At 38.7% G+C, this 13,959-nt stretch overlaps 1 protein-coding gene across 1 annotated transcript in view; it reads right to left on the bottom strand.

The window, feature by feature from the left end:
* Nucleotides 1–13,959, bottom strand: part of Pde5a (phosphodiesterase 5A, cGMP-specific) — a 128,456-nt gene that overhangs the window by 56,477 nt on the left and 58,020 nt on the right. The window contains exons 5-9 of the mRNA XM_013023842.1: nt 12,142–12,231; nt 10,963–11,100; nt 7,500–7,567; nt 3,644–3,752; nt 2,279–2,366 (exon numbers count right to left, since the gene is read on the bottom strand). Coding sequence (XP_012879296.1) covers nt 2,279–2,366; nt 3,644–3,752; nt 7,500–7,567; nt 10,963–11,100; nt 12,142–12,231 — 493 coding nt within the window. The remainder of the gene's footprint in view (nt 1–2,278; nt 2,367–3,643; nt 3,753–7,499; nt 7,568–10,962; nt 11,101–12,141; nt 12,232–13,959) is intronic.

Raw genomic sequence — 13,959 nt, 5'->3', positions numbered from 1 at the left:
AAAAAAAAAAAAGAACCTCGGGGAAGGGAGGGAGGGAGGGGATGGTAGGGGGAAACAATGGAGGGGGTAAAAAAAAAAGTATAATTAATTTAGCTTTCTCTTTGGTCCCTTAAGTTACAAAAATTTTATAATGTAACTATTGGTTTGATAACACATTGGTCACCATCCTCTGCAGGTTTTTCTTAGTGCTTATGGTCATCTGATTAGTGGTCACCTTCCAAGGAGAGCTTACATATTCATTAGCCTCGATTATTTTATGAGCTCTGAAGTATATGCTGACCAAACAGGCTGGCAGGAAGATGACATGCATGTTTCTCAGGTACTTTTAATATGCATATCATCATGGACAGAATCTGACCTTAAGAGGTTCAAGGTCAAAGTAGCTAAATATGCTGAGGACCACTCTGGAAAATGACAGGAGCAACTTAAGGGAACCAGAATGGTCCTCATGTACAACAAGAAACAGGTCTGACCCAGGAACAACAGTATGTGTTCCTCCAGCTCCAGCCTGCTGCCTCAACTGCAGTCTACTGATTTACAAGAGGAAGCAACTGTAAAAGCAACCAAGATGTCTGAGAGAACATGAATAGTGTGTTCTCTTCCTATGAGCAATTCTATGTTTTAAAGAAAAAATAATCAGGACAAAGAAAGTCAGACTGGTTGGCCTAGAATCAGAAGGGAAGGCAGATTGATGGAAAGTTCAATGGCATTAAGCTGCCATTGCAAAGATGCAAGGATGAATCCTAGGGACAAACTGTTGATATAGTATTGGCTACAACATAAAAAGTCCATCCCCACCCAAGATTGGTGCATCACATGGTCAGAATACACCATGCATGGAAACAAATCTCTCCCCATTCATCTGCACACTGAATGCAAAAGAGGCCTCATTCCAGGACAGAACTTCAAAATGTACTTTCAATATTTGTGGATCTTTTGTTGTTTTCATGAACAATACTGCTATTCCCTTCCTCTGCTTGATACTCTCCTTTAAAAAGAGATAGAGTCATATGTTACTACCTGAAGAACATGTGTGTTTGTGTGTGTGTGTGTGTGTGCTGGTCCTGGGTCTTGAACTCTGGACCTGGGTGCTGTCCCTATGCTTTTTTGCTCAAGGTTAGTACTCTACCACTTGAGCCATACCTCAATTTCCGGTTTTCTGGTGGTTAATTGGAGATAAGAACCTCACAGACTTTCTTGCTTGTGCTGGATTTGAACCACAATCCTCAGATCTTAGTCTCCTGATTCGTGAGGATTATAGGTATAAGCCACAGGCGCCTGGCTAACCTGAAGTTTTGTAAGGAAAATTTATATATCTAAGCATAGTTCCATTAGGGTTTTAGGGCCTTAATTTTAAAGCTTTTTTTTTTTGGTTGGTTATGGAAGCCTGCAGGCCTGTGCATTGTTCCTGAGCTTTTTCACCAAAGTCTAGAGCTCTACCACTTTGATCCACAGCTCTACTTTGGGTTTTCTGGTGGTTATACTTTAATCCTCAGATCTCAGCTTCTTGAATAGTTAGGATTACAGGTGTGAGCCACCAGTACCCAGTTTCAAAAGCTTATCTTCAGAAAGAATTCATACGTTCTTTCTCTCAGGGTTTTGGGAGAATATTAAAATTCAACCTACTTTCTCAATATCAACCCTGAAGAAATAGCATTTCAAGTCACATGTTCTTTTTCTTTGCTTCTAATATAGCCTATAGTTGCAAGAAATACAAACATTGGTGATAGGAAATATCACTCTACTTTTTGAAGAATGCACTCTTCTGCTATGGCTGAAGTAGAGGTTTTCTGTAACCTTCACAGAGATATATAAGAGTTGCAGGGCAGCAATTTCTTCTTTGCTTGCTGATTTATCACAAGAGCTTAAAACAGTACTCAGTAATTACTTATTGAATAAATATGTAATATTACCTACAATCTGAACTTCTATTGAAACCAATGAAGAGTAGGAAGTAAGGCTCTAAGAAAATTAACACATTAACACATTAACATCTAGGTATCACTCACTTGGTCTAAAAACTTTCAACCACGCCACTAGGAAGAAAGGTGATGATACTGGGTTATAATGATTGAAAAAATACATGACAGTTAATAAGATATCAGATGCAAATGCCCATTAGCATTTATCAACATAAAATAATTTCCAAATTCTTTTATTGCTCCTATTTTTCTATTCACCCCCCGCCCCCAGACATCTGAACCTTTAAATGTATCCTGAAAAGAAAGAAGCAGCTGGAAATATGATTTTCAAAAACAAGTCCACGGAAAAGCTTTACCTATGACTTTATTCTTCTTTCCATTTTTTATAGGTGTACAAAGCAAACTTCTAATGCACTGCTGGTTTACACTTCCCGTGGTTTCATTCTAAACAAAAACAAAACAAAAAAGCACAAATGATAAAGACTGATTTTTTCCCATTAGATGTCATATTACTGATATAGAATATTTGAAATCATGAATATATTGATTATGTCCTGGTTCAGTGGCTTGAATGAAGTGGCTTTTGTGCTTTTGCTCAGTTTTTTCAGCCACAGTTGGTGCTCAACCACTTACAGCCACACGCTAGCTGACAATTTTCTGATGAGCTGGAGACAAGAGTCTTTCAAATTTTTCTACCCTGGCTGGCTTCAAACCCAGATCCTCAGATCTCAGCATCCTGCCTAGCTAAGATTACAGGTGTAAGCCACTGAAACTCGGCTATATTCATCTTTTAGAAGCTGGAGACAAAATTGAAACATGTAAAAAATTAGAATGAAGTTTGCAGAAGTAATAAAAAGCAGTCAATTTTATCTAAGAATAATATATCAATAAGTTCTGTAGACCACTAAAAAAGCTTAAAAAATTCCAGGTTTTTTTCTTTTACTTTAAACTTTCCAAAGAGTTCACAACAATAGTAAGCCAAATATTTCTTTGATATCTGCCATACTAGCAAAGTAGGCATCTCCATGTAGAAAATATGCAGATTCTGAAAGCCCTGTACCATGTGTGAAACTACATACCAATCCATCATCATTCGTGTGTGTGTGTGTGTGTGTGTGTGTGTGTGCGCACACACACACATGCACTGGAGTTTGAACTTTGAGCCTGGGTGCTGTCCCTGAGCTTTTATGTTTAAGGCTAGTACTCTACCACTTGGAGCTTTTTGATAATTGGAAATAAGAGTCTCACGGACTTTCATGCCCAAGTTGGCTTTGAATTACAGTCCTCAGATGTCAGCTTCCTAAGCAGGTAGGATTACAGGCAGGAGCTATCAGTGCCTGACTTTTTCTTTTTTTCCTGGTCAATCTATTATATATACCACTGTGCCCAATGCCCATATCACAAAACCTTAAATAAGATATCCCAGATGTGTAAGTCAAAGAATCAGGGCAGCTGCCTCAAAGCTTTTTTGTTTCTGAAGCGAAATGAGAAAAGATACTGGAATTCTGTTTCCAAGGTCTGAGATGCAGGCCTTCATTGTTTACAGTCAGGCAAAATGGATGTGCATGTCCCCCCAGAGCTAGCTATGGTAGACTGGCAATGACATAAACTCAAGCCAGAAGGGTGCTTCATGTTGCCGGGCCAGGCTTCATGCTGGAGAACAGCTGTAATGAGAGGCCTGTAGGGAAAATGGCCTCTTGGTCTCAAATCAGGTTACTTACTGTCCAGGGAAAGCGAGTATCCTTGCTGACATCTGGGATGTTAAGTGGTTCCATGGTGTTTTTGACATATTGCGCATACATATAATTGATTTTGTTTGCGTCTCGCTCTCTGTGGGGGGAATAACCAGATATGAGTCCCTTCTGTGCTCTGAGAAAACACGAATCATGGTTCAAAGCCAGCCTGGTCAGGAAAGTCCATGAGACTCTTATCTCCACTTTACCACCCAAAAAGCCAAAAGTGAAGCTGTGGCTCAAGCTTGTGATTTTGAAAGATTAATCCTATGTACTTATTGTTTTATAATTCAAATAAAAAAGTAACAAGTATGAATTGAGGGCTTTAAAATATCTATTTTCCCAAAAATAAAAAGCTACATGAACTGTACAAATCACATTCATGCCTCTCTTCTCATTCATTTCTTCCATCACATTCATTTCTTCTCTCATTGGGTGGTTCTCTGAATGGTAGCCGAGAAAATTAAAAGCCTGCCACCAGGAAATCAGTTGTGTTAGGAATCGCTTGGCAGTAACCCAACCTCAACACTGTACTACACTTTATTCCACTTAGAGTACGAGTCTAATGTTTACCTGGTGTATTACTCAAGTTTTAACTTAACATTCCCAAGCTGTGGTCAGTGTATCATGTCAAGTTGTAAAAAGGTAATTATCCAGTGGATAGGTTAGAAAAATCCTCAAGGAACGATCACTTTCAACTGATTAAAAACTACCTATAAAAAATGACTTATGGGGCTAGGAAGGTGGCTCAGTGGGAGAGTGCTTGCTTTGCATACATGAGGCCCTGGGTTCGATTCCTCAGTACCACATAAGCAGAAAAAGCCAGGAATGGTGCAATGGCTCAAGTGGTAGAGCACTAGCCTTGAGCTGAAGAGCTGAGGGACAGTGCCCAGGCCCAGAGCTCAGGCCCTACGAATAGGAAAAAAAAAAACAAAAACAAACGGCTGTACACTAGTGTCTCATGTTTGTAATCCTAGCAATTCAGGAGGCTGAGAGCTGAAGATTGTGGTTCAAAGGCAGCCCGTAAGAACATCTGTGATACTCTTATCTCCAATTAACCAGCCAACAGATGAGAACAGACCTGTGGATCAAGTGGTAGCCTGAGCGAAAAAGCTCAGGAACAATGCCTAGGCCCAGGCCCTGAGTTCAAGCCCCAGTACTGGCTTACGTGCGTGCATGCATGCATGCATGCACACACACATACACACATACACACACACACACACACACACACACACACACACACACGATTTACTGCCCACACCATCTTATTACCCAACCATGCTTCATCTCATGGAAGAGGCTTAGACTGACAAAATGTTCAATAATGAAAATTGAAGGGCACTGTGCTCTATCACCAATCAGTTTCAGAAACCTAAAGAATGGTAACTATCCATATCAGGTCACCCTTTCTCAAAATATTTAAGTTACTGAACAATGTTTTTAGATCAGTGTTTATAAAATTAGAACCATTATGTAATCTTTATTAGAAATTAATCTTAATGAAATTTTATTGCATGACTAAAGTCTTTTATTGCATCATTAGAAACAAAGGCTCACTTTAAAATACCTAGTCAATACAAGGCAGTTATACAAAATGATTTTTATTAGTATAAAATCAACTAATCAATCAGTTAAAATTAGTCTCTTTTAAGATAGTCACTCTAATATATTTGGCTTTTATAAAAATATTTTTATACGTGGACTGACTTGAAATGATGAAAAAAATGGAGAAGATAACTTCCACTTAGCCTACACAGAAGAATGTGATTTTCAGCAGAAACTAGCCAAGTCTTTGTTTTTTTGTGGTTTAAAAAAAAAAAGAAAAAAGTGTGTTCACCAGTAGAGGTCACTATAACACACCAAGTCACTGGGTTTTCAACTACCACCAGAAATCAGAAGACCTGGTTTAACTTGTAATAAAAATAAAAATCCAATGCATAAAACACAACTATACACATATGTACTTCCATAAATAGCAAAGATAAATGTATATAACTTATCATTTTATACTTTTAGTGAATATTACACAAATTTTCCTATTGTCCTATGGTGTAAAAGTAAATATTTATATATATATAAATATTTATATATATAAGTAAATATTTATAATTTTTATATATATAAATGAATGTTTATATGTAGCAACCCCCCAAAAAAAAAAGGAAAAAAAGGGGTCAGGTCAGGTAGCTTATGTCTGTATCCAAGCTTCTCCATAGGCTGAGATCTGAGGATCAAGGTAAGAAGCCAATCCTAGCAGACAAATATGGGAGACTCTTATCTACAATCAACTAGCAAAAAGGCGGCAGTGGAGTTGTGGCTTAAGTGGCAGAGTACCAGCCTAGTGAGAACATGAGGTCCTGAATTCAAACCCCAGTACTTGTGCATGTGCATGCACGTGTATGTGTGGGTGAGCACACACATGCACACACACAGCAACAAGATGGGGAAGGGAGAGAAGAGGAGCAATAGAGGGTATGAGACTGACTGAACATATTGTCAACACGGATGGAAATGTAACAAGGAAATCCTCCTCTGCACAACAAAAGTCAGCTAATTTTTTAAAAAGTGAAGATAATATATTAATAATGCTCCATTTATCTGGCAGAATGTCTTATGGTTGAGATGTGCATAGAAATTATTTACCATTCATTCATTGACTAAGTCCACTAGGCTAAAAAAAGTCTTGAACTTTAATATCAAAAGTAAACTTAAAATAATATTCTATTTCCACAGGAAGCTTGGGGATATGTAAGATATATTGAGGGGTAAGATGGTTTTTAACAATGGACCGAGTAATATGATGCACAGCATTACCCAACAATTTCTGACACCTTATCTCCTTAGGAGATCCTATCCTTTTAGTCAGCAATACTAATGTGTGTGTGTGTGTGTGTGTGTGTGTGTGTGTGTGCATGTCATTACTGGGGCTTGAACTTAGGGCCTTGAACTCTCCCTTGGCTTTTTCACTTGAAGCTGGTACTCTACCACTTGAGCCATACCTCTACTTTTAGCTTTGTGCTAGTTAATTAAAGATAAAGAGTCTCACAGATTTTCCTTCCCAGGATGGTTTTGAACCTCAATTCACAATCTCAGCCTCTTTAGTACAGGCTTGAGTTGCTAGTGCTGGGCACCATATTAATTTTTTGCTACAGGTAAATGAAGAAATATGAGTAAGGTTGTTTACCTTTAATCTCTTTTAAAATTCTTCAAAAAAAAGCCAACCACATAAAATTGAGACTGCAGCCTCTGTATCATGTAAGTATGCTTTACATATAGATATGTAGATACAGAATATATATATAGCTGCCAACAGGGAAATGAACACACATGTAAAACAATGAAAATAATTAAGAGAACTAAGATTGTGATCTGGCTTGATTCTCTCCATCTGGGAATATACTTTGTACATGGGTATGATCAAAACTGTAACTAAATCCTCATGGGTGATTCTAGGTCTATCAGAAGAGAATGGCAGAAAAGTTTTGCTCAGCAATCTATGAGATTTCCAGTAGTGGTCAAATATGCAAATGAAAACTATAATGAAAACATATAGTACTTGTGGGTCTTAAATGATTCACACAAATACCACACCAAAACCTGCTCTGCTGTAATTAATGTAACATGATTTATTATGGAAAAGAATTCTCTGGTAGGTCAAGTGGAAAAAAATCCTGCAACTTTTACATCTAATTTTATTTTGACAAACAAAAATCACTTGTGGGGGAGAAAAGTAGGCTGTGATTTTATTTATTTCATACATAAATCTAATAATGATCTGATAATGATTTAGCCAGTGTAATGCACTGATAAAGACAAGATGAAGCCAGAGAAGTTGCTTTACCTTGTTAAATTATCTGATGATTTTTCTAATTCCTCACATTCCATGTGAAACACACTAGAAAAAGAATCCTAGAAGAGAGACAAGAATGAGAAATAGGTTTGATGAGGTAATAAAATTCTGTACACACACATACAGGTCAGATAATTGACTAAGGACAGCAACCCCTGTAATCTATTTTTACTTTCTCTCAAATCAACCTGACCCAATATTCATTTCATAAGATCCTTCCAGCTGCGCTGGGAAGGTGGCTCAGTGGTAGAGCGCTTGCCTTGCATGCTCGAGGCCCTGGGTTCAATTCCTCAGCACCACATAAGCAAATAAAAGAAAAAAGCCGGAAGTGGCGCTCTGGCTAAAGTGGTAGAGCGCTAGTCTTGAGGTAAAGAACTGAGGGACAGTGCCCAGGCCCAGAGTTCAGGCCCCACGACCGGACCCCCCCCCCAAAAAAAAAGATCCTTCCAGCTCATTCCCGGTACTAGAGATTTGTTCATATTACTTCTCATTCTCCTTGGAAATATATAGTTTTAGTACCACTTGGCTTATTTTTTATTACCAAGTATTTATCTATTGCCTTGAAAACTTCTGTGTATTTTTTAAAAACACATTTGGGCAATTATTTATTTGCTCCTGTTGGGGCCTGAACTAAGGGCTTGGGTACTGTCCTTGAGCTTTGGTGCTCAAGGCTGGCGCTCTACCACTTGAGCCATGCTTCCAATTTTGGCCTTTTGTTGTCTAATGGGAAATAAGAGTCTCTTATTAGATTTATCTATCTGGGCTCACTTCAAACCAGGATCCTCAGATCTCAGCCTCCTGAATAGCTAGGATTACAGGTATAAGCCACCAGCTCCCAACTATGTTTAGCCTTTTTAACATACATTAACTGTTGCTATTAAATCCCAGATACCTTCTCAAAGAGATGCATTATTCAGTACTATTTCATGAGATTATTAAAAGAAATGTAAGGACTTAATTGACACAGAGAAACACTTCTGAAACTACACTAAAAAGCAAAATATACATTTGCATACATACTCTATTGACAACCAAAAAAAAAAGAATTAAAAGGAAACACAGAAAGAAGACAATGCTTGTATAAATTTAAAGTGGAAGAATTGAGTAAATTTTGGAAAGATTTTGTTCCTGTTTTTATTCAATTTTTGTTTCTTTTTACTGTACTGAAATCAGGGCACTGAGCACCAGCCTATTAGGCTGGTGCTCTACCACTTGAGCCATGTCTCCAATCCTTTTTGCTGGACATGGTGTCTCTCACATTTTTCTGTCTGGGCTTGCCTTGAATTGCAATCCTCCAACCCTGAGCCTCCTAAGTAGCTAGGATTATAGGCAGGGGCCACGGGTGCCTGGACGGTCAGATATTTGATCACCAAATAATTGTAATATAAATGAACATCAAATCAACTAATTCCCTTTGCAAACTCTCCAACCTGAGTTGTGAAAAAGTGAGCAAAATATACCCAGTCATACTGCTGCGTTGTGGTTCAAAGGGCCACTGTTCTAAATTAGTTTGCCACCATGGTGTTAGCCTGTAGCAGCTGGCACTGAACGTTAATTGAAGTGATATTTAAGTTGTTTTCTAAAGGAGTGTTATATGTATAACTTTCAAAAATTAAATGCTAAGGGGTAGGTCACAGAGCAAAAATGTTAAGTTGGCATTAATGAATTCTGACCTGAACTTTAAAAGGCTACCAGCTATCTTGTAATCATCTCCTACTAAGCATTTTATAACTGATAGGAAAAAAAAAAGAAACAATACTTATGAAAATACTGATTACCTTTTTTAGCACAGAGAATTCTTAGTTTTTATCTTACTAATGAGCATTTTATATTGATGAACACAACCCTCCTGACACACCATTCAGAGGTGTGAACCCCTCAATTAAAAATTCTTCCTAGGGCTGGGAAGGTGGCTCAGTGGTAGAGCACTTGCCTTGCATGCTTGAGGCCCTGGGTTCGATTCCTCAGCACCACATAAGCAAAAAGAAAATAGCTGGAAGTGGTGCTGTGGCTCAAGTGGTAGAGCGCTAGCCTTGAGCTGAAAAGCTGAGGTATAGCGCCCAGGCTCAGAGTTCAGGCTCACGACTGGACACACAAAAAAAACGAAACAACAACAACAACAAAAAAAAACCTCTTCCTATTAGTCAGGTGCCAGGAGCTCACACATGGAATCCTAGCTCCCTTGGAGGCTGAGATCCAGAGGACTGTGATTAGAAGTCAATCACGGCAGAAAACTCTTCAAGACTTTTATCAACTAATCAGCATTTAAATTTGCACAAACACACACATGCACACACACACACACAAAACATCATTTAAACTGCTAAATACCCTTAATATTCTGCTTTTCCCCAGAATATCAATTTTAATATCTTAAAGATTATAATTGATCTATAAAATGGATAGTACCACTATGCTGGTTAACCCCCAATAATCAGCCTAGTCTACAGTAAAAAGAAAATAAATACATTTAAGAGAAATGTTCCAGAAGTAATGGCCCATATGTTCTCAAATGTTGCAAGACTGTATAAAGGAAACTTGCTTATCCAAGGGGTCTGACTCTAATGGCAAACAACTCCAGGCAGTTGGCTGGTCTGTAAGTGATCAGCCCTGGATAAGAACACTCAACCCCTCCTCATGCACCAGACACATTTCCTCATGCTACAAATCAACAGACTGAAATCTGACAAATGGAACAGTGGATAGCTCCCATTATTGTCAAAGGATTCAGGACTTACATAGTAACAACCTCTACTGGACTATGCCTCTTACCAAACTATTCTCTCCTCTCTCTCTCTCTCCCTCTCTTGTGTGTGTGTGTGTGTAGCTACAATGATAGGCATGAGCCACTGGCACACAGCTCCCAATTTCTGCTGAAAATATATTTTAAAATTATTATTACTATTTTTTGAGGCAGTTCTAGAGCTTAAACTCAGGGTCTATGTACTGTCCTTGAGCTTCTTTTTGCTCAAGGCTAGTGCTCTACCACTTGAGCCACAGCTCCACTTAACAGCTTTTTTTTTACTGACAGTTTATTGGAGATAAGAATCTCATGGACTTTCCTGCTCTGGCTTGCTTCAAACCTTGATCCTGTTTTCAGCCTCCTGAGTAGTTATGATTACAGGCATGAGCCACCTAGGCTTGCAAAGACTTTTTTTTTATACTTAATGCATACAGATGGGCCTCTACCTCTATCTGCCAACCTAGGTCCTGGGTATCACTGTGCAATACTAATGTATGTCTCCATCAACACAGTCTACCTATGGACAGAAGAAGCACACAGACATCCCATGTACCATACTGAGTGCATACTCCGATCTGCTTTACATAAATCTGTATATGCAGATGGGGTTGAGAGAGAAATTCTGAGGCTAACTTAAGGTTTCAAAGCTGTGCTTTGAGCCACAGGAGTTTCTGCCTTTCTGAAACTGAAACAGTCATACTGGGTACTCACGCAGCAATCTTCATCCACTATGAAAATGGTGCACTTCTGCACTTGCATGAAAGAGATAATGGTGGCTGCTATCTTCTTCAAGATGACTTCTAATGACTGTTGTTCTTCGAAGATTAAGCTAGCAAGGTCAAGCAGCACCTACACAAGAAAGAGTGACAGTTTATTATTAAGTAATTACTGATCAACTAAACAATGCACTGATCTGCACAGGTTCTAGAGAGTTTATATAATCTAGCCAGCTACCACCAAGTATATCTATCTATCTATAGATAGATACACACACACACACACGCACACACACACACACACACACACACACACACACACACACACACACACAGATTCTTAGGCCAGAGTCATATGTTTTTATTTTTTCAATGTATGTTTTATTTATTTTTTAATCTTATTTTGTGCCAATAGTGAGGCTTGAACTCAGGACCTTGAGCTCTTGCTTAACTTTTTCACTTAAGGTTGGTGTTCTACCACTTAATCCACTGCATTTTGCTCATTAATTGGAGATAAGAATCTCCCAGACTTTTTTGCCCAGGATAGCTTTGAACCATAATCTTCAGATCTCATTCTTCTGAGGAGCTAGGATTACAGGTGTGAGCTACCAGTGTCTGGCTGTATTAATTTTAGGATTATCCAGGACAAATCTTGATATCATGGTTTTAGAAGATTATGTATGTAATAATGTGAACAATAAACAACAACAACAACAATAACAAAAAGTCCAGCTGGGAAAAGCTGGGCTGAGGAGTGGTAGCGGGGAAAGAGAGAGAGGACAGGAAACACAGGAAAGCTACATTGTTCATCGGATAAAGTATAGAGCTGAGAGTGATGTCTACAATTGACAGAGCAGGAACTAAACGCAGCACTTACTGTCTCAAATGAACCCCATCTAGTAAATTAAAACAATGATATAATGGCAAGTAGGGTTAATGGCATAGGCAAGTTCAGAACTATAAATCAGATTCTCCCCTCTCAAGTCAAAGAATCATGCCAAACACTGATGAGGCAAATAGTGTCTTGTGCTGAAAGCAGAAGACAGAGCTACAGCATCTAGAGACTGAACCTGTTCTATTTGAATTTTTAATCATCTGAATTCATGACTTGGATAAGCACTTAACAGTATATTTTAAAGCGTATACAACCTCTCTCTTTGGTATTCAGCCTCACCTGATTTCTCTTGTTCTCCAGCAGGGATGTCTCGTAGAGCTGAGCGTTATGAAGGACAATACCACAAAATGCCAAATAGGCAGCAAAGTCCTGGAAAACAGAGAAGACAAGACCGAAATTAGAATCATGGATGAGAGCCTGTGAGGCAGGAGGATCACAGTTCAGAGCTCACCTGGGCTACAATGAGTTCAAGACCAGCCTAAGCTGTACTGTGAGACTCTGTGTCAGAAAACAAAAGACAAGAACTGGGGTTGTATTGTAGTTGTGATAAATCTCTTGCCCATCCTGTGCAAAATTCTGGGCTCAACAAGTAAATAAATAAATGCATAAATAAATAGACTACAGAAATCATTCTAGTAGTATTTTCCTTTTTTTTTTTTTTGATCCGTTGTGGAGCCTGAACCCTGGGCCTGGGCACTGTCCCTCAGCTCTTCAACTCAAGGCGAGTGCTCTATCACTTGAGCCACAGCGCCACTTCCGGTTTTCTGGTGATTCATTGGAGATGACAGTCTCACAGACTTTCCTGCCTGGGCTGACTTTGAACTGAGATCCTCAGATCTTAGCCTCTTGAGTAGCTAAGATTACAGATGTGAGCTACCAACACCTGACTTCTAGTAGTATTTTCTGAAACATAAAATGCACTCAAAAATATTTACAATTGAAGTGAATATTAAGAATCAGATGGATAGATGTTTCTTCTAAATACAACTGGGATATGAGGTTGTGCACACCTGTAATTCCAGCAATTGAGAGGCAAAGACTGTTTGGGGTAAGATGGGACCATGTGAGATCTAAGCCAGCCTAGGCTAAACTGTGAGATACCGTCATACATGCACCATATACATACATATATATATATGCACATACACATACACATATGTATATATATATATATATATGTATATTGAAAGGATCCGTCACAACCATCCCAGGAGACCACGCAGAGGCAGGCAGGAACAGGAGAAAGATTATTACAAGGTTTATTAGAGGAGCCAGATTTCCCCCAGAGAGAGAGCACATGGACAGCTCCGCTATCTAGGTAGCAGCAGGGTCTGGGGTAGGAAGTGAGGTAGGTGGGAGCTCCTGTGGGTCTGGGTGGAGGGAGGGGCCGGCTGTCTGGAGGGAACTCCAGGGCTGGGAGGAGCTCAGGTCTGGGTGGAGCTGAGGACCACAGGTGGGCATAATGCTTACATATATAAAACAGGAAAAAATTTTAGCTACATGGGACAACTAGCAGACAGCAAGTGTTTGCTAACACAATCACTTTATGTCATATCAGGAATGTTTCCTTTTTTTTTTTTAACTGGCATTTAACACTTGAGCTATACGTCCACTTCTGTTTTTTTGTTGGTTATTTGGAGATAAAAGTCCTATGGATTTGTCTGCCTGGGCTAGCTTCAAACCATGATTCTCAGATCTCAGCCTTTTGAATAGCTAGGATTATAAATGTGAGCCATGAGCACTGACAGAAATAAATTTATTAGCAAAAACAAAAAACAAAAAAAAGAAAGAGCAATTAAGATGAAGCTTTCTTTATATGCTATTTAAATTACAACTTGCTTTATGCAAAATTTGGTTTCACCTCTAAATGATATTACAACTCAGGTTTATGCTGGGATTATATAAAAGTACTGCAGCAAACAAAAATGCACACATTGGTTGAGAGCATATTGGCAATAACAGCAAAAAGTTAAATGTCACATAAAGTTGAAAGTATCAATTAAAATTTTTTTAAACAGAAATATATCACCCTCCTAGGGTGATATGTCCTCAATCATTCTGATGACTGATCAAAATAAATCTTGTTTTTTTTTTGGG

Source organism: Dipodomys ordii, unplaced genomic scaffold, assembly GCF_000151885.1.
Source record: "Dipodomys ordii isolate 6190 unplaced genomic scaffold, Dord_2.0 Scaffold70, whole genome shotgun sequence".
Taxonomy (NCBI): Eukaryota; Metazoa; Chordata; class Mammalia; order Rodentia; family Heteromyidae; genus Dipodomys; species Dipodomys ordii.
Note: the sequence above shows the minus strand (reverse complement) of the source record. Positions and strands in the feature narration are given on the sequence as shown.